At 39.5% G+C, this 17,901-nt stretch overlaps 2 protein-coding genes across 13 annotated transcripts; one reads left to right on the top strand and one right to left on the bottom strand.

The window, feature by feature from the left end:
* Positions 1–1,408: 1,408 nt before the first annotated feature.
* Positions 1,409–14,705, top strand: LOC128256074 (trehalase). Of its 12 annotated transcripts, none has more exons than XM_052986132.1 (8): positions 5,806–5,907; positions 9,752–9,940; positions 10,541–10,730; positions 10,796–11,674; positions 12,195–12,593; positions 13,016–13,160; positions 14,022–14,094; positions 14,565–14,705. In XM_052986132.1, the coding sequence occupies exons 2-8, from the start codon at positions 9,786–9,788 to the stop codon at positions 14,581–14,583; spliced, it is 1,860 nt and encodes a 619-aa protein (XP_052842092.1). In that variant the 5' UTR covers positions 5,806–5,907; positions 9,752–9,785; the 3' UTR covers positions 14,584–14,705. The 12 variants fall into 12 exon arrangements, 9 of the variants coding, with proteins under 9 accessions (XP_052842095.1, XP_052842092.1, XP_052842093.1 ...); XM_052986133.1 differs by having other exon boundaries at positions 5,809–5,907; positions 9,755–9,940; XM_052986127.1 differs by having other exon boundaries at positions 5,822–5,978; positions 9,755–9,940.
* On the bottom strand, positions 14,610–17,262 carry LOC128256072 (rab GTPase-binding effector protein 1). The gene is made up of 6 exons (XM_052986126.1): positions 17,102–17,262; positions 16,497–17,041; positions 15,660–16,444; positions 15,461–15,596; positions 15,291–15,407; positions 14,610–15,231 (listed from the first exon to the last, which is right to left on the bottom strand). The coding sequence occupies exons 1-6, from the start codon at positions 17,154–17,156 to the stop codon at positions 14,929–14,931; spliced, it is 1,941 nt and encodes a 646-aa protein (XP_052842086.1). The 5' UTR covers positions 17,157–17,262; the 3' UTR covers positions 14,610–14,928.
* Between the last annotated feature and the right edge of the window lie 639 nt (positions 17,263–17,901).

The following is a 17,901-nucleotide window of genomic DNA, read 5'->3' on the forward strand; positions in this document are numbered from 1 at the left end:
AAAGGAAAATTAAAAAAATGAGCAGCGATAACGTTAAATCGCTTTATCGCGTATACGCCCCATAGGGCCACGTGAAAGATAAATATTTTTTATGAAATCATTCATCCATACAAACACCAGATCAGCTGAAAACATAAAAATAAACTTAAACCTATATTTGTGTAGGTAATACTGTCTGTGTGCTTGACGAGCCCTCAGTACTTGTAGTCCAATATGAGTTTTACGTTTTTATACAAACATGTATGTATGTATGTATATTTCCGTTAAATGTAAAAAAAACTGGTTTTAATTTACTCTTACGATCAAAACATTAAATAAAAAAGGTAACTGATCGTGATTGGCCACTTATTCCGATTGATTTGACTTCGGAACCTTTTGATATTTATATTTATCCTGGTGATTAATGCAACTCCCGTTCGATAATGGAGTTGTTGGCCTGTTGTTCTGATAAGTTATCTTTTGTCTCTCTTTTGCTTTCGTATAAAGGTGTACGTGTGTGTGTGTTCGAGTGGTTGCCCAAAGGTCACAGTCGAAGGTCGTTGGTATTTTGAGATGAAAACGTGCTGGTGTTTGGGCGAAACTTGGCAGTCACTAAAGAGTCTATAGACTTAGACTGGCATAATTTCGGAACCGGTTTGTCTGGCAAAAAAGGGAGGCAGACAGTCTCCTCCTTCGATAATTGGCAAGGGCACCTTGGGAATGACTCAAAAATGCGACAAACGTTATGTTTATGTTAGCTTCCTAAACATTTTGTTTTGGTCTGTCGCCGTTTTTACTGTCAACACGTCACTTTTAAAGTGCATTTGCAAATTGCATTTTAGGAATATAAGGGGGTGTTGCGAAAAACAGAGGTAAGAGAGCTAGAAAAGTGTGGACAAAGTTCGGAAAAAAGGGGAAGTATGTATGTGTGTAGAGTGTAAAAGCGAGGGAGAGGCGATGGATAGAGAAAAAGTACCGTCTGACGCACGTCACACACGCATAAAACGATCTGGTAAATTTCTCTTTCCCAGCTTTGTATTTTGAGGGAGCGGACTTTTATCACAGCAAGAGAAACCAACACTACTCGCTCTCATTTTTTTTCACAAGCACGTTCGCCATCAGCTGTCATTTTACACTGGCAAAAATTATTGAAATTATTGAACCTCTAACTACTATGATTTTATGAGTAGTGCAAATATAAAATGAATCACTAATATTGGGAGAATTTTGTCAAATTTTACGTCATCTAGTTTTGTTTACTGTTGATGTTTTTAAAACAAACCTTAATCATTACATAAATTATCTTATAATTTACACATTCATTCTAGTGATTCAAAACGGTACATACGTAAATATGTTTTTGTGTATATGAATCATACATTTTCTTGGGCTATATAGGGTTAGGTTATGTCTTAAGAATTGAGGTTCATGTTTTAGGTTGAGTACGCCCATTAACTGACAGTGTATATCTCGCCGATAATTGTGTACAGTCCGGTCGTTCTCTGGTTCGTTGCTATCCAAGTTTTACAACGTGAGAACAAGAGCGTAAACGTGAACCCAATCGGCAGAGCGAAAAAGCGCGAAATTCGCTGAGCAAAAACTATTTAACAACCGCAAGTTGCACGGTCGTGATTAGTCTCGTGGCGCTGCTCAAAGGCAATTGAACAAAGTTACGCTAAACAGCTAAAAGGACGGCAGTGATCGAACCGAGTGATAAATGCAAACAACGCATATTGAAGTGATAAACAAGGGGCAAAAATAAACAAACCATTTTAGCTAAATTAAAATCTGTGCCTTCCGCCGGCGGCCTTGCGAGATACTCAAAACATATCGCGACACCAGGGAGTAACTTTCTTAGCCGCAAGATGGCCACTCCAGCAGGTTCCTCCAGCAATCACAAAATGAACGGAAACGGGTGAGTTTGCTTAAATAGTTTTGATCGATTCAGACTGCACGTCGAACCCGCATTGCATAAGACTGCAGAATGTGCACTGCGCTAGCCAACTGAAGACATCTGTTGTCTAGATACTCATACCCGCTTTCACTTTTCTGCCCGCCAGATATCTGGCAATGTCTCGCCCAAGTGCCAAAGCCGTATATATAGCCACGTTTAGTAAATAGTTTTATTTTAGACCACCGCTATTTTGCCATTCTGTGCCAGTGCCACTGTTTTATTCGGTTTTGTTTTCTTTTATCTCTTCTCACGCACGTATACGTTTGCAAATCTGCCGGCGAGCCAAAACGACTTTTTTTTTTGTATCATGATAGTATTTCTGCAATTAGTATTAGCGCTTTGATTTAAAAAAATTGTTTCCACGGGAACTCTTAATGATCAAGAATATAATTGGTCTTGTATTATGTATTTTCTAAAATTTCGTTAATACAGAAAAAACTCCTTAGGTCTATGGCAAAAAATGATCTTAATATTTAAAGGATAATAAGATATTATTTAATTTTAGAAAATTTAATTCCAAAATCATTAGGCTTGGTAAATATTTAGATGCCAAGAACCTGGGCAAGAAACGATTTTTTATGCAGAGCTTATCATATTCAACAAATTCTGGTCTTTCGATCGGCAAGATTTTTGAACTTAAAATAAGAAAGACTTCGATTCGAAAAGTTTCAAGAATCTTTTTTTTTACACTATGCGAATAATGGCTATAGAACCGTATTATCAGTAGGTCACTGCCTTACAAGCTTTTCTCTAATTTAATAATAAAGTTTGAAAAAGAATAACAAAAAATAATTTTCAAAAAGGTAGTTTTTATTCAAAATCAAAAAATAAATATTAGACCACTTCATTTAATGTACTATCAAAAAAATTTCTTATCTCAGTGCTGAATTTTATTTAATAAATTGGTAATCTTGTTATTTAACACTTTAACGTGTATTATAAGTGTATACATATTCCGCCTTGTCATTAGCGCTTCGGTAATTTTTCGCTTTTGTTTTGTTTAGGCTCTGTTTTCACAAGTGTCACTGAATAGAGTTTACATGTTCTCATACCGTTGATATTAAACCACCACAGCCTTAACTAATCATAAAAACTAAACGCAGAAAAAATGTTAGATTTTTCGTGCCAAAGCGCATTTGCCAATGTAATGAAAAGCTAATTACATGTACAAGTAGCACCAGTTAAGCACGTGTCACAAATCAAGTCACATACGACCTTGTGTCGAAGCACCTTTGAAATTTATTGGGCGAAAACTGCAACAGGTGCCAGTTACTTACATTACAAAAAGTGCTAGCATTGTAAGTTGTACTAGCCCAAGGACACACTTGCCGGTACAAGAATATTAACCATTACCATCTGTTATCAGTTCGCCGTGGACGCTTATCAATCAGTAACAACGAGCCCCTCCTTTTGATTATGGTTTATTGTCTGTTAGCCACTTATTCCTTTTTTGGAGAATACTTTTGGGGTATGAAAAAATATATTGCATACTTTTAGGTTCACAACTTTTAGCGTTCTGTGTACTGTAACTCTCTGTAGAATTGAAATAGTGGTAAAGTTTTGTGTCTTTACAATTAATAGAGCATAAATGACTCCTTTTAAATATGATAAACATTTATTGTTTATTATTATTAATTAATTAATACAAAAGAAAAGAAAGGGCATCCCGTAATTTATGAAAATGTCCACTCAAGTGCAACACAATTTAATTTGTTTTACTTATTTGGTTAGATCCTTTAAAGCTTAGCTTTAAAATATGATTGAAAATATATATGCAAAATAACAACGCTCTCTGAAATTACGATACATATACAATACGAGTGTTAACTATTACTTAACTTAATTGTATTGGGGCTAATGGTTTTATTCTAAAGGACAGCCATATATGACAACGGAGCCACATTTGAATCGAACTTTAATTTCATGTAAGGTAACATAACATGTAACATGTCAAGTTTTTATATAAAAGTTTTTTTTTTGTTTTTTTTTTTTTTTGTACAACACAAATTTCTATTAAATGAAAAAAAATACAGAGACTCTAATCTGGAAATGTCATGTCTATACCAGAAACTGTCATAAATAATGAGCGATGCTAGAACTTTAGCTTATTTATGTTCGTTAAAAAAACCGCAGCGTTTTAAATTATTGTAAGTATGCATATTAGTTATTTACTAGATAACTATAAGTATTAACAGATTGTTTTTAGACAGAGACAAATGCGAAGCAAATGTTTAATCTATCTCACCAGCTGTGGTTTGTCACGAACGCAGTTCATATTTTTATGGAAACCCCGTGTTCCGTTTAGCGCTAATTTGCGATTGGTCGCAGCTTGGTGGTGTGTCCACGCCGTATACGTAATATTGAACGGCTTACCCGTTAAGATCTAATAGTAACCAGCTGTTAAGCAATATCGACAGTCACGTTTACGGATCTCTCGTAGAGAGTAAGGGAGAATAAAACGTTAAATCACAATTAATCCATTATCAGCATCTTTTCTTATCAACTCAGACAATAACAGACAGTGACAAGGCATAATTTTCAGAAAGATCCCCACTAGAACAGTATTAATCGTGAACTGCGAACATTCACAGCCTGCCATGCATATTATCAAGTGTCTGTTGCGTTTGCCCCACTTGCAGGGTCTCCATTGCTCTTTGAAAAAATCAAATCAATTTGCGATTAGGAGATGCACCAATCATCGCAGGCTCAGGTGAGGCCAGTTGGGCTGCAACTGATTAAATGAACGGGATAGCTAGAGTACGTTCATTGTACCCACGTTTTACGTTTAGGGGTGTAACTGAGTCACCTGATCTTGTCTAGCCCAAACAAAAAAAAGGTTTTTGTTTTCTGGTTCAAAGTTTGATTACCCTTTTCTATAGTGTAAAGTTATAAAAATTAAAGCCGTTCGGTTTTAAAAAGATCAGAGTCAAACCTAATTTACATTCCCTTGGTGTTAAATTGATAATCCAATTAAGTAGTTTTATTTTTTAACCTAACTTTATTATTTATAGCTAAATTTGTCATAACTTTCTGACATCCAGTCACATCCAACGGAAATGTTGTCACTTTAATATTTTTAATGAAACATTTGTTTTTGGTTACTGAGCAGATTAAAATAATTAACTAATATTATTTTTAATAAAATTTTTTCATTTGAGCTGGGAAATGCTGATCCCATTGAATCATAAAACCGGTCATTTCAAGACCAATGACTAAAAGTATAAAATGCTATGATCAATGCAACTTTAAGAAGGAAAAAGCGGTATCAGAGGAAAAACCTTAATTTGAGTTTAGAAAACAAATTATTGTTTTTGAACTCCTATATTAAATTATACTTACTTATTAATTTACACTCCGAAACCCATATATTAGTACAGTAGAATAGTTGCGATTCGTTATACATTAAAAAGCCAATTTCCTTTCTATCTTCTTAGTAAACAATATTTGCCCAATCAAAAATAATTTATTACCATTTGTGTCAGCAATCATTGTGATAAATCATTCATTAATCGGTCTAACATACAACAGCAATTATTGAAATTCTATCTTATCGCTCCGTTTTTGAGATTTTTAAGGAAATAATTTACGATTTCCTCGCTTATTATTTGCAAGTGATTAACCACATACATAATTTCTTTATATTGACTGTCAGTCACTCAATAAGATGAGCTGACAGTTCACGCTTCATTTAATTATTATTTATTAACTAATTAACTAATAAGACAATCAGAAAACGCAAGTCTACTTGGTTCCTCCAAAAACATTTCCAGTACAATCCGCTAAAGCTTCATCTCCCCAAGAGAACGTTGAAAACTCTATTCTGGTCAGATCTTATAAAATTTAAATCTCCAGCACTTGGGTTAAAGCAGTCGGATTTTTGCCTTCAATCGCTCAACATCGGCGAAGCGCTGTCGAGCACAGTTTTTGATTAGAACCTGAGAGTATATATAATCCAGGCATATACTTATAATCAGGTGCACAATTGAGATAGTGAGCGAATTATAAAAACTCGTACAGAACCTGGCTAATTGCCAATAATAAAAGTGTGAGAAATGCGAAAACATACTGGAATTTAATTTGAAAGCGCAAAAAAACAAAAAACAATTGTAATTTAGTGTATTTAAATTGCTATGGATCTCCCAGCCAGCAAAAAAAACAGAAACCGCAAGCTGAATATACAAAAGCAATTAAATTATAATTTTCAATACAAATTGTTGTGGCTGCTGCTGACATTTTCCCTGATATTTGCTGATATTTTCCCTGAGCTTAATCGCGATACAAACGCCGAGTCGCGTTATTTTTACACACCGACTTGCGGTGTCAGTGATCTGTGGTCCCCGGGTACTTAACACTCAAACAGACGGACGGACAGCATCTTATACTGAATAAAATATAAACGCTCGGCTAGTGTAATTTTTTCGGTTCTCGTTTTTCCACTGTCAAATCTACTTTTTTATTTTATAAAAAATATTTGCGTCTTAAAAATTTATATTGTGCAGTGCAAAAAGCTGATCCAGTCAGACTGGAAGATGAACCTGCTGCTGTAAAGCCTGTTCAATCATATCGATATAGATATCTATAACAATTATATTTTTTTTTGTTGGTTGACGAATGTGTCTACATTTACTTGAAGCTTCTGACTACTCAACTAAATAATCAGTAATTTTACAGTATCCCTGAACTTGGCCAAATAGAAGATTGGTGGCATTGAATTGAAGGCATTACTTAATGGTACATTTACAGAGCGATAAGGAGCCTTGAATGGCGCAGTACTTCAAGAGAAAATTTAATCAACCACCTCTCTTGAGGGGATTATTTCACAATCTATTTTCTACATCAATGCAATAAACAATTCTCTTGATAAAGAATATTTAATAAGTACTCAAGCTTTAGTAATCTATCAGATTAAGTTCAATGCCTTGATTCAATCGATAAACCTTTATTGTCCACTCAATATTAAAGGCTCTCAAGTATTGTATTATGTTACTAGGCCAAAAAGCTCTTGTTTAGTTAAGATACAGATCTTAAGCCATTAAATATCCTTAATGTAATTACCAGTAATTATGATATGGGCTAGTTTTTTCCCAAATCTAAAAAGGAAACCTTGAGTCGTATAAAGGTTTAACATTTAACATTTTGAAGGTCTTTGCATTGGTATTTGAACCGTTAATCAAAACAGAACGCACCGAATCTAAAACAAGTTAATTGAGCCTGATGCAGGCTTCTTAGTGATATTTCCAGTTTTTGTATGTGTTTCTTCTTTTTCCTCTTGTGCTTAAACATGTCATACTGAACGCACAAGGTATTTGTTTGAAATATTTCGTTTAGCCATCAAACGGACCGTGCTTTATTAAAGCTAGCACAGCGATTAACTTAAACGGCAATTATACGAACGCGTTGAATGCCCCACATAATGATAAATATTGTCCTTGAATGATTTTGGCAAAGTTTTGTTTTTGAGCGGAGTTCAGAAATCGAAATCGACAGAGTTGTAAAGCGCGTTCGGCTATTGTATTCAAACAAAGACGTCACCTGAGGCACTTATCGCCTGCACCGATGACGACAATGACGATTATAACAAAGATCTATATAAACGTTTTATAAAGTCACAAGCAAAATAACCTAGTTGAATGGTGAGAGTGTGAACGGCTATTGAAGATTTTTTAATTATTTTGCTCACGCGCTTTAAAATGTTTAAATGTTTAAATAATAGTTATTCCATAATTCTGAGATCATCTTTTGGAGGGTCTTGCTGCATTCTTATGATTTATATGGAATTGAGTTGGAGTTGTGCGATTCCGTGCTATGCGGAATCGGAAGTCCCCGTCAGGGGAATTTAAAACAAGCAACATTGTAGATACAATCATGTTTTTATGTCAATTGTTTACTATTTGGAAACGCTTAGCACGTACCCCAAACCAACTGTTGTGCCAGCTATTTGTCATCCACGGTTTTCTGAGTTATTGTTCAAAAAAGACCCCTACGTTCGTACAAATATTGATTTAGCATGTTGACCTAGAGCAGGGCGGAAAACTTTAAAAAAAAAGTCTGTATGTTGGATAGATTGTGTCTTAAAGAGCTGCAGCAAACTAAACAATCTACGATCTACCTTCGATCGAAGCAGGTCTAACTTTAAATGCTGAATCGCCTTGATAATGAAATCATAAAAATGTTAACTGCTTGTGACGTGCCAAGTCAATGATTTAGTCGCACCTGCTAGTTGCTGTCGTCACAGAAGGCACAACAATGATATTCTCGATATCTAATTCTCACTACCGTAAGGCTCAATTTAAATTGCACAATTGTTCCGTTTAGTTGGATTTCCTTTGTTTCCCGAGCCATAGATGATATGTGTAGCTGGTGTTATATCATCGCACTGCGATGATCCCCGATAAAAGTAATTCATCATACACTTGATGTTGCTTAATGTTCCATAAGATATATTGTGCAATACCCTACATAAACTTACTGTGCTTTACAGATTTGCAAAGAAAGATGAAAAATAGGACCGATTACTTTTAGCAATATATTTTGTTATTTTTATATCCAAGCCCATAACAATCTTTTTGCGCTTTAAATTTGAGTCTCGATTGCATATATGTCCATTTGTTAATATCTTAAAAGCAATCCTTACTCAGCAAATCAGTTCAATTAAGACTCGTTAAACGTAAACTACGCAAAGCGACATTCATGCGAAACGGCGCAATTCCGGTCCATTATTTGGGGCCAGACACGTGTCACTAACACATAACCCACTCTAAATATAAACTTAAAAATATATCAACTTGATGGGTATAAATAAATCGCAGGCCAAATGTAACATTTATAGTTTTTCTTGGGTGACTTTAAATCTGACCCAGTACGATTAACTTTAACTCCGCATTACAATGCAAATTCTTAGGCTATCAGGCCACCTTAATTAATTTTCTGGATAAATGGTTACTTGAATTACAAGAATATTTAGCACAGTTTTTCACTTTTTATCACAAGTGGAACATTGCTAATTAGCATTAAAACTAGGCCTAAAATCCCCAAAATTGCTTCTTATCAGAAATACCTTGGCATTACGGTGGCACCTTGTACAACAAAACAAGGCAAATGTATTATTTAAAATATACGAGCATACATCCATCAACTGATGCGGGTGTCGGATGGGAAAGTATTTAATAAGTATAGCTTATTATGAATATTTCAAGGCTCTACCATATCATAATGAATATTCAACCGTCAGTTTGCCATATGCAAATCTTATGGGTGTGCCAAAAACCCCATCTCCTGCCCTTTGCCACGGTGAAACACTAGGCAATTACCAAAGCAGCTCGAACAGATACGAATAGACTGATCCAGTTAGCCAGTACGCGATGAATGACTATATGTTCACGAGACTTTTAGCCAGTGAACCCGACAAATACGGTGGGGGCCACTTTGACGATTTTAAAAATAGACTGAACGCGCCCCCAAAGCGCGACCGTCGATCGAACGACCCAGCCAACCCCACCACTTCGCCCCATCGGATCAGCTCCGACGACTTGACTCCAGATCTCACCTTGCCCCACCCGACGAACGCTCGTGGGCCGATCGCTCGTCGTCGCGCTCTATACGTCGTATTTGTATTTGTTGATTAATTTGGTCTTATAAAAACGGAATCCAACGAAACAGTTAGAAGTATTCTTGCGGTGACTGGCGCTGGTTGTGCTTGTGCTCAGATCGAATTCAGGGATCGCGAGCATATCCTGTACGCGAAAGGATATACCCCTCAGTCACGCAACAACTTGTATTGTCATCCCAGCAGATTGAAAAATATATTTATATAATTAGCAGCAAATAAGTGATAGGGATTTCATCAAGTGCTATGTTAAAATTAGCGAATGTGAAACTGCTCCTCGTGAGCTGGAGTTGCCTGGCAGCTGTGGCGCAGGCAAAGTCCTACGGTTCCCCAGATCTCGACATAGACAGCGATAACGCCATTGTCGCTCACGAGGACACATTGGACCCGTTCGCAAGTTGGTAAGTTTTCGCAGACTTCCGGACTCTGATCGTTTTTAATCGATGGGCCTGGAGCGTTCATGTATGCAAAGTCTTGCCAAGTTTTCAGCTTGAGTGCTTTCCTTTACCAGTGCCATAAACGTGACGTGTTGGCCATTCGTGCATTAGCTTAAGCCGTATCCGATCAAGAGATACGATTCATCGATGCTTTAGACAGGTGTTCAGCTAAGCAGCACCACCTGGATTCTCGGGCTGTAGCGTTTTATTGCCATTTAGCTCGTGAATTGTTTGCACTAATTAGTGCCTTCAGTGTGTGTACTATAAGGCGATTTTTTATGCTTTAACTTACGTAATCGTCATCCGGGTTTTTTCGGCGCAGACTGGAAAACAATTTTGTAAACTTTCAAAAAATTCCCTTTTTTAAAGAATAAAATACATATAAAATCAGTAGCTTACTAAGATTCAAGTTCATTTAAGAGATACATATTTATTCAGATATTAGAGCTTAAGATTGTGGCATAGAAATAGTACTTCCAGTACTGGGAAGCATTTTTAAATCTAAGTTTATTTGTCAAACGGGCAAATCCAAAATATTGAATTTTTAATTTGCTTCTTTTCCAGTGAAATCTACTGCTATGGCAATCTATTGCACACTATCCAAATGGCTTCACCTCCATTGTTCTCGGACTCAAAGACGTTTGTGGACATGACACTTAAGAATTCGCCCGACAAGACCCTTGCCGACTTTAATGCAATGATGGAGGCCAAAAACAATACGCCCAGCAGGGACGACCTGAAAATATTCGTCGATGTAAGTAGCCTTAAATCTGCAGTAATTCCGCAGGTTGAAAATGAAGAGTGCCAACCATTTTGCAGGAATACTTTGGAGTCAAAGGCACCGAACTAGAAACGTGGGAGCCCACGGACTGGAAGGAGAATCCCAAGTTCCTCGATCTTGTTTCTGACCCAGACCTTAAGCAGTGGGGCATGGAACTGAATAACATTTGGAAGAAACTGGGCCGCAAAATGAAGGACGATGTGAAGAAGAACCCGCAGCACTACTCGATCATCCCGGTGCCCAATCCAGTGATTATACCCGGAGGTCGTTTCATTGAGTTCTACTACTGGGACTCCTACTGGATCATCAGGGGACTGCTCTACAGCGAGATGTACAACACTGCCCGCGGCATGATTGAGAACTTCCTGTCTATCGTGAACAGGATCGGTTTCATCCCGAACGGCGGACGAGTCTACTACCATGGTCGCTCCCAGCCGCCACTTCTGACCGGAATGGTCAAGTCATATGTGGAGTTCACCAACGATGACCTGTTCGCCATTAATGCCTTGGAGGATTTGGAGCACGAGTTCGAGTACTTTGTGAATAACCACACGGTGGAGGTCAAGAATCACAGCCTGTGCGTCTACCGCGATTCCTCATCGGGTCCGCGACCAGAGTCCTACAGTGAAGACTTTAAGAGCGCTGCTAAATTCGACTCAAACGACGACAAGGAGCGTCTCTACACCGAGCTGAAGGCCGCGGCTGAATCGGGAATGGACTTTAGCACACGCTGGTTCATCTCTGAGAATGGCACCAACGAAGGAAATCTGACCAACCTAAGTACCACCTCCATTGTGCCCGTCGACCTGAACGCCTATCTGTACTGGAACGCCAAAATGATAGCCGAATTCCACTCCAAGGCCGGCAACACCAAAAAGGTGATCGAGTACGAGAACAAGGCCGAGAAGCTTTTACTGGTAAGTGAACCTCAGTTGGTTTAATGACCCGTTTACCCGATCATTTGATACCAGCTACCCATGCTTTATTCAACATGTAGCTTTAAAACTTTGGGAAAATCTAATACTTAAAATTCTTATGGTTCCCGAGATCGTTTCTTTTGGACGGACAAGTCTAAACAATGGTGATGAGTGGTATAAATTCTTTAATCCTATAAAGTAATATTTGAAAATCAGCTGTGTGCTAAAAAAACTTTCATTTTGTCAAGCGCAATTTATAAACGCAATAATTTTGAAAGGGGATGATGTAAACCATATTATTGAAATGTTAAATTATTATATTATTAAAAAATTTTTGTCATTTGATAATTTCTCTGAAAATTATGGCAATTACGTCTGTCACCGACGATCATTCCTATGTATGACTAAGTGTCATCTCATATAATCACAATAAACAGCATAAAAGTATTAGTAATGAATTACGTGACTTGCAAAAAAACATATCACTAATTTAAATGTTGATATGCTCTTCAAATTAAAGGGCATCCAGGAAGTGCTGTGGAACGAGGAGGTCGGATGCTGGCTGGACTACGATATGAAGAACGAAAAGCCGCGCAACTACTTTGTATCCACCAATCTCTCGCCGCTGTGGGCTAAGGCCTTCAACATTTCCGATACGGAAAAGATCTCGGCTAAAATTATGGCCTACATTGAGAAGAACAAGCTGGACACATATCCTGGCGGAGTTCCCAATACGTTAGCCACTCCCGGAGAGCAGTGGGACTTTCCCAATGTGTGGGCGCCGATGCAGTACATCGTGGTCGAGGGTCTAAACAACCTGAACACTCCCGAGGCCAAGAACATGTCCAAGAAGTGGGCCACCCGCTGGGTGAAGTCAAACTTCAAGGCTTATACCGACAATTTTGATATGTACGAGAAGGTAAGTTCAAGTGACATCCTTTTTAAATATAATTTGACTATTTTCTAGCTCGTAGTATTTGCGAATTTTAGAAACTTCACTCGATTCTTTAAATTAAATTACGGTTTTCTTGTCATATTCAAAGCTTAAAACAATTTACTCATATATATATTGTCTATTCCCAAGAAATACAATACAGCTTAAAGTAATATGCGCAGATTAAAATATTTATAATTAAAAAACATTAACAAGTGGGTTTTACAATGGTATCTCAGCAATTCAATTTTTTTAGTTCAAGAGAAGCTTCAATTCTTGGAGTTAAACACAAAAACAAAAGTTACTATAAAATCTTATTTTAATGGTTTAAAAAATCTTTAATAAGTGTAAATGTTTTTGGTTCAAAATTTGTTGTTCCTAACCCCTGTCACGTCCTCTATTTGCAGTACAATGCCGAAGTTTTCGGAGGACATGGCACAGGTGGCGAGTATGAAGTGCAGACGGGTTTCGGCTGGTCCAACGGCGTGATCATCGAGTGGCTAAGCAAGCACGGGCGCGATATTTCGACGGGCGCGGGAGGCGGTGCATCAGGTGATGAGCCGCAATAGAATGAATCTGTAGCCAGGCCACAACGCTATCCATCAGACATCATCGTCAGACATCAGACATCACCACAGGCTCAAAGCCAAAGCTTTTTTGAATAAATTGTATTTAGATATTTGTTAAGCATCCATCCAGAAGCGCTCATAAATTGCTCATTCTTAGGCTAAGACAATGCTCTCTCTCTCCGCAATATCTATCCCTACATACGCCGCTGTCCATAACCTATATCTGTATCGCGAACTATCGAAATCCCGGGTCAAGCACTACGAACCAGAGCACCGCAATCACAGCACCGCCAGGAATCAGGATCCGAGGTCCGCCATCCATCGAGCATCTCTGTACTGTCTGTTTTCCATATAATCCACGTCCAGTCCACGTTTGCACATTCGTGTGACTTGTCCAAATTCAAGCAAAAATCGAAAAGAACATTTATATGTCTCAAAGCAGTCCGAGCGTCGCGACCAAGTTGAGGATTCACGCGTAAGTGTCCAATTGGGTCATTGTATTTGGTTGATTTTTTTTGTTTGTGAATGTCAAGGCAATGTTAAGTGTAACAATCCAGCACCAGATCCAGCAAACACTACCTATAACAGACTGATCCATGGTATTTGTCCATCAGATATTACTTTCTATAGACTATACCGGCTTTAAAAACTTAACCACACACTCAATTCTGGCCTATCTATATCTAGCATGCATGAATACGAAACTTTAATGAAACTGACCAGCTAACTAACCCGCCTAAAATATGTATAAAACCAAATCCACGATGGCAGTTTCCTATGCTTTTAAATTACCCATTAATAGCTTAATGTACTGATCTGGTTATTCTCTTTTCTCCCAATCCAGCTATAAGTGTGATGAGCGTTGTGGGCGTGGCAGCTGTTACTGTAGTGGCTCTGATAGCAGGTCGTGTTCTATGGTGAGGTAAGGGAAATTAGATCGAAATCCGTTTCCCCAGACAGGCTAATTGCCATCTAATCTTTCTATCTCTTCCGCAGACAACCTGTGCCAAAACAACCCGTAATTGCTTCCCAAGTAACGTGATTCCCCGAGTGTGTGTGTGTGTGTGTAGTGTCTGTTATTGTTCATGATTTTTGTTGAATGCGGAGATTGCAGTATTAGTTTAACATTATTTGGTAGTTGAAGTGAGAGTTGTATATACTGAATTTATATGGGCATGCCCAAAATTGTTAGTATGTTTTAATATTTAGCAAATACCTATACCAATCCTAGCTCCTCGCAACCAAATGAAGACACAAATACAATTGTTAACAAAAATTTACAAACTCTTTTTAGTATTTTCAAATAAAAAAAAACAAGAACACAAACCACTTGTTGCATGACTCGTCTTTAAATACATAACATTTTTAACTGCTCCCTCTCTTGCAGGCAAAGTTGGTTCAAGTAAAGATGTGTGATGACAAACAACAAACATTATCTGTTTTTATTTGTATATTTGATTTGAGTTCAATTCAATTGTGAAAACTTACCTACGACATAAGCTAACATAGACAACTCATCGCTTACGTTATACAGAGCACAAAGAAGGTACGGCAAAATTGGAAATTAGACATTAGCATATGGGAAAAGGAAATGACTCGACCTACTGTGGCATTGAAAGGTTTTTAACACCGAATCGTAACATCGTTCTATCGGAGCACAAAAACAGAGCAATAGAGTTCAAGGAAATACCAACTAATCGTAATCGTAGCTCCTACATAATAAACATAACGTGGGCTTGGAGCCCGGCCGCCTAGTTGGACTGCTGCTGCTGTCCTGGCTGCTGCTGCGGCGGCTGTCCCTGACTGAAGTAGGGAGCGGTGTTTGGCGTGAGCAGCGTGTGACAGATATCACAGACTCGGGCCACTCGCTTTCGTGGCCCAGATGGCACCGTTTTCGTTAGACACTTATCGCAGTAGATGTGGCCGCAGTGCCGGCAATGGATCTTGCGCACCATGACCGTGAAATAGGCGTTGCACGTGGGGCAGTTGTTCACGTCATCGTCGTCCTGCCAGCGAACCTCCGTATCGGCATGCCGCAGCTCCTCCAACGACATCTATGACAACACAATGTAAATATTTAAGTGAATAAACCATATTTTTATATCGCACTCACCTGAAGTGTTTGAGATAGTTTGACGAAATCCTTTTGCACTGTTTCCATGGTGGACAGCTCCTCCTGCAGGGTTTTTATCTTCGTCTTGTAATCCGAGTTTGTTTTGGCGTACTTTTCCTGCAAAGGGTTCTAGTTGGCGCCGTATCTGATATTTCAAGGTCTTTACTTACATTGGTCTCTTGAAGTTCAATGATTTCAACGCGGCACTCGGACAGCTGTTTGTTGAGCTCAGCCTCTTTGCGCTCCAATTGAGTTTTCGTCGTCTCGTACGCCTGCACCGTGACCAAATGCTCCGTAACCCGGTCCCTAAGTAATCAGTTCTTACATGAGCCACGGCTTACACTTCAATCAACAGAGGCTTTTACTTACTGCAGTGACTTAATATCTAGTTGCATTTTGCGCTTGTACGCCCGTCGCTCGTTGTTGCTCTCCTCCAGTTGGGCCCGCAAGATCTGAATCTCATCCTCAGTGCTGGTGCACTTCTGCCGCTCGTACTCGCTGCTAACGCGTGCCTGAATCAGCTCGTTTTGCTGTCGCAGCATTAGCTCCTGCAGCTCGACGACCGTGTTGGGCAGGTTGATGTACTGGTTGTCGATCTCCTCGGAAGTGGCCAGATAGCGACCGGACAGGAAGTCGTTGTCGGCCTGCAGCGTCTCCAGCTGCTTGTTGACGCGCTCCCGGTCGTCGGTGACGCGCTGTATCTGCTTTATCACCTCGTCCTTGGTCTCGAGGAACGCCTGCTGCATGTCCAGCAGTCGCTGCTCATTGGTTTTGGCCTGATCGCGCAGGCTTTGTACTTCGCTCTTGTGGGCTTCACGCTTCTCCTGCCACTGGTCCTCCAGATCCTTTCGCAGCGCGGCCTCTTTGGCCAGGGTTTCGCGCGATTCCACAAGCTGCTTCTGCAAAAGATCCACCTGCTTTTGTTGCTTGCTGAGGTGTGCATTCAGCTCTTCGGCCTTCTTCTCTGCCAAGCTGCAGGCCTCACAGGAACCCTCGGCCACATCCATGGACGTCGACTTGTGCAGGGCGGATGCATCCGCCGGTGACTTGGCCTGCAGTTGCTCGTCCTGTTCGCGCAGCTTTACCTTTAGGGCCTTCATCTCCTCCTGCAGCTGCTCGACGATGGAGTGCATCATTTCCGCCTCCTCGGAGGCCTGTAAGAGGAGCATGCGTTAGACCACTGAAAGATCAGTACGAGAAACTTACGTATTGTTTGCCACTGCCCTTGCTCGACGAACGGGTATCCTCTTCCTGCTGAAAGCTGCTGTTCAGTGAGTCGGTGCCCAGTTTGCGCACAGAGCCCAGCGTCTTTTTGACCTGATTCAGCACTTGGGGCGCTATGCCGCCAGATTGCGGTTGCTGAGCTAGCGTTTGCGTCTGATGCTGAATCTGCTGGTACTTGATCAGCTCCAGCTTGAGGCGTTCCAGCTCGCTTTTGTAGTGCGACGACTCCTCGATGGTGTCCTGCACCAGCTGTTGCAGCGAGGAGATTTCCTCCTGCGCCTTGAGGTCCTTCAGCTGCAGCTCGTTCTCGGACTTGAGGTCCGCCACCATCAGGTGTGTCTTCAGCTCGTCCAACTCCGCTTGCAGCTGCCTGCGCTCCAGCTGGCTCTGGCTGACCTCCGCCTCCTTCTGCATGTACAGCTCCCGCATCTTGGCCCGCTGTGTGTTGAACTCGTTCTGCATTTTGCGCATCTCGTTCTGCAGGTGACTGAATTTGTGCTGGCTTGTGGCGTCAACCTCACCTGTCCCTGTCGATGGAGTTTAGGGTTAGTGAAGGGCTTTCCCCGCGCAGCAACAGGCTGCCTTACCGTTGGCCAGTTCCGTGGGGTCTGTGGCCTCTGGCCGGGTCTCATTTTCTTCCATTTTCCGAGCTAAACGATGGCCAATTTGATAGTTTATATGTACATATGTTAGTGCACCAATTAGAACACCGTCGTGTTGGGCAATGCTCGCAGGCTACAGTTCTCGCGTTTCGCAACACTGCGTACCCAGGTGTGTGACCGTCCTTGCATATATCGGTTAGAATACCGATAGTCAGCGCCTACATTTAAATACTTTTTGGCACACAAAATATATAAAAATAATATAGAACTAGTTCATGTATCAGATACGTTTTTTCTTTTATACTTACCAAGAAGGGCAAAGATTGAATAGTTTGATTTTATACTTTTTATACCCTTGCGGAGTGTATTATAAAATTGGTCAGAAGCTTGTAACGCAGTGAAGGATACATTTCAAAGTATATATGTATATTTTTAATCAGTTTGACTAGACGAGTTGATATAGCCATGACCGTGTGTTTCTATACCCACTTCTTATCCTCTTGTTCATACTTATTTTTTAATTTTTTGAATACATTTACAAGCAAATGTAACAAACTGAGAGATTCGAAAAAGCTGAAATAATTTCTAAAAAGCACAAAGACTTTGTTTCGCTTTTCAAAATTTTTTGTTTGCTATAATTCTAAGCCGGGTTCTGTATAGAAAGCGTGCGATAATAATGTCGTATTAAAAAAATGAAAATAAACAAATAAATAAATTTTATTTTCCGCTACCTGTTCAGCAGCCTCACAGTTTTGTTATAAATAATTTAAAAATAAAATAACAAA

The sequence above is a fragment of the Drosophila gunungcola genome, assembly GCF_025200985.1.
Source record: "Drosophila gunungcola strain Sukarami chromosome 2R unlocalized genomic scaffold, Dgunungcola_SK_2 000013F, whole genome shotgun sequence".
Lineage (NCBI taxonomy): Eukaryota > Metazoa > Arthropoda > Insecta > Diptera > Drosophilidae > Drosophila > Drosophila gunungcola.

What these genes read in the sequence shown, in the direction of transcription:
- LOC128256074 (XM_052986132.1), top strand. Translation starts at nt 9,786, where the DNA reads ATGTTAAAATTAGCGAATGTGAAACTGCTCCTCGTGAGCTGGAGTTGC. An exon ending in ACCTGAAAATATTCGTCGAT is followed by an intron (nt 10,731 to 10,795) that starts GTAAGTAGCCTT and finishes ACCATTTTGCAG; the next exon opens with GAATACTTTGGAGTCAAAGG. An exon ending in AGGCCGAGAAGCTTTTACTG is followed by an intron (nt 11,675 to 12,194) that starts GTAAGTGAACCT and finishes TTCAAATTAAAG; the next exon opens with GGCATCCAGGAAGTGCTGTG.
- LOC128256072 (XM_052986126.1), bottom strand. Translation starts at nt 17,156, where the DNA reads ATGGAAGAAAATGAGACCCGGCCAGAGGCCACAGACCCCACGGAACTG. An exon ending in CCCCACGGAACTGGCCAACG is followed by an intron (nt 17,042 to 17,101) that starts GTAAGGCAGCCT and finishes CTCCATCGACAG; the next exon opens with GGACAGGTGAGGTTGACGCC. An exon ending in AACTATCTCAAACACTTCAG is followed by an intron (nt 15,232 to 15,290) that starts GTGAGTGCGATA and finishes GTGTTGTCATAG; the next exon opens with ATGTCGTTGGAGGAGCTGCG.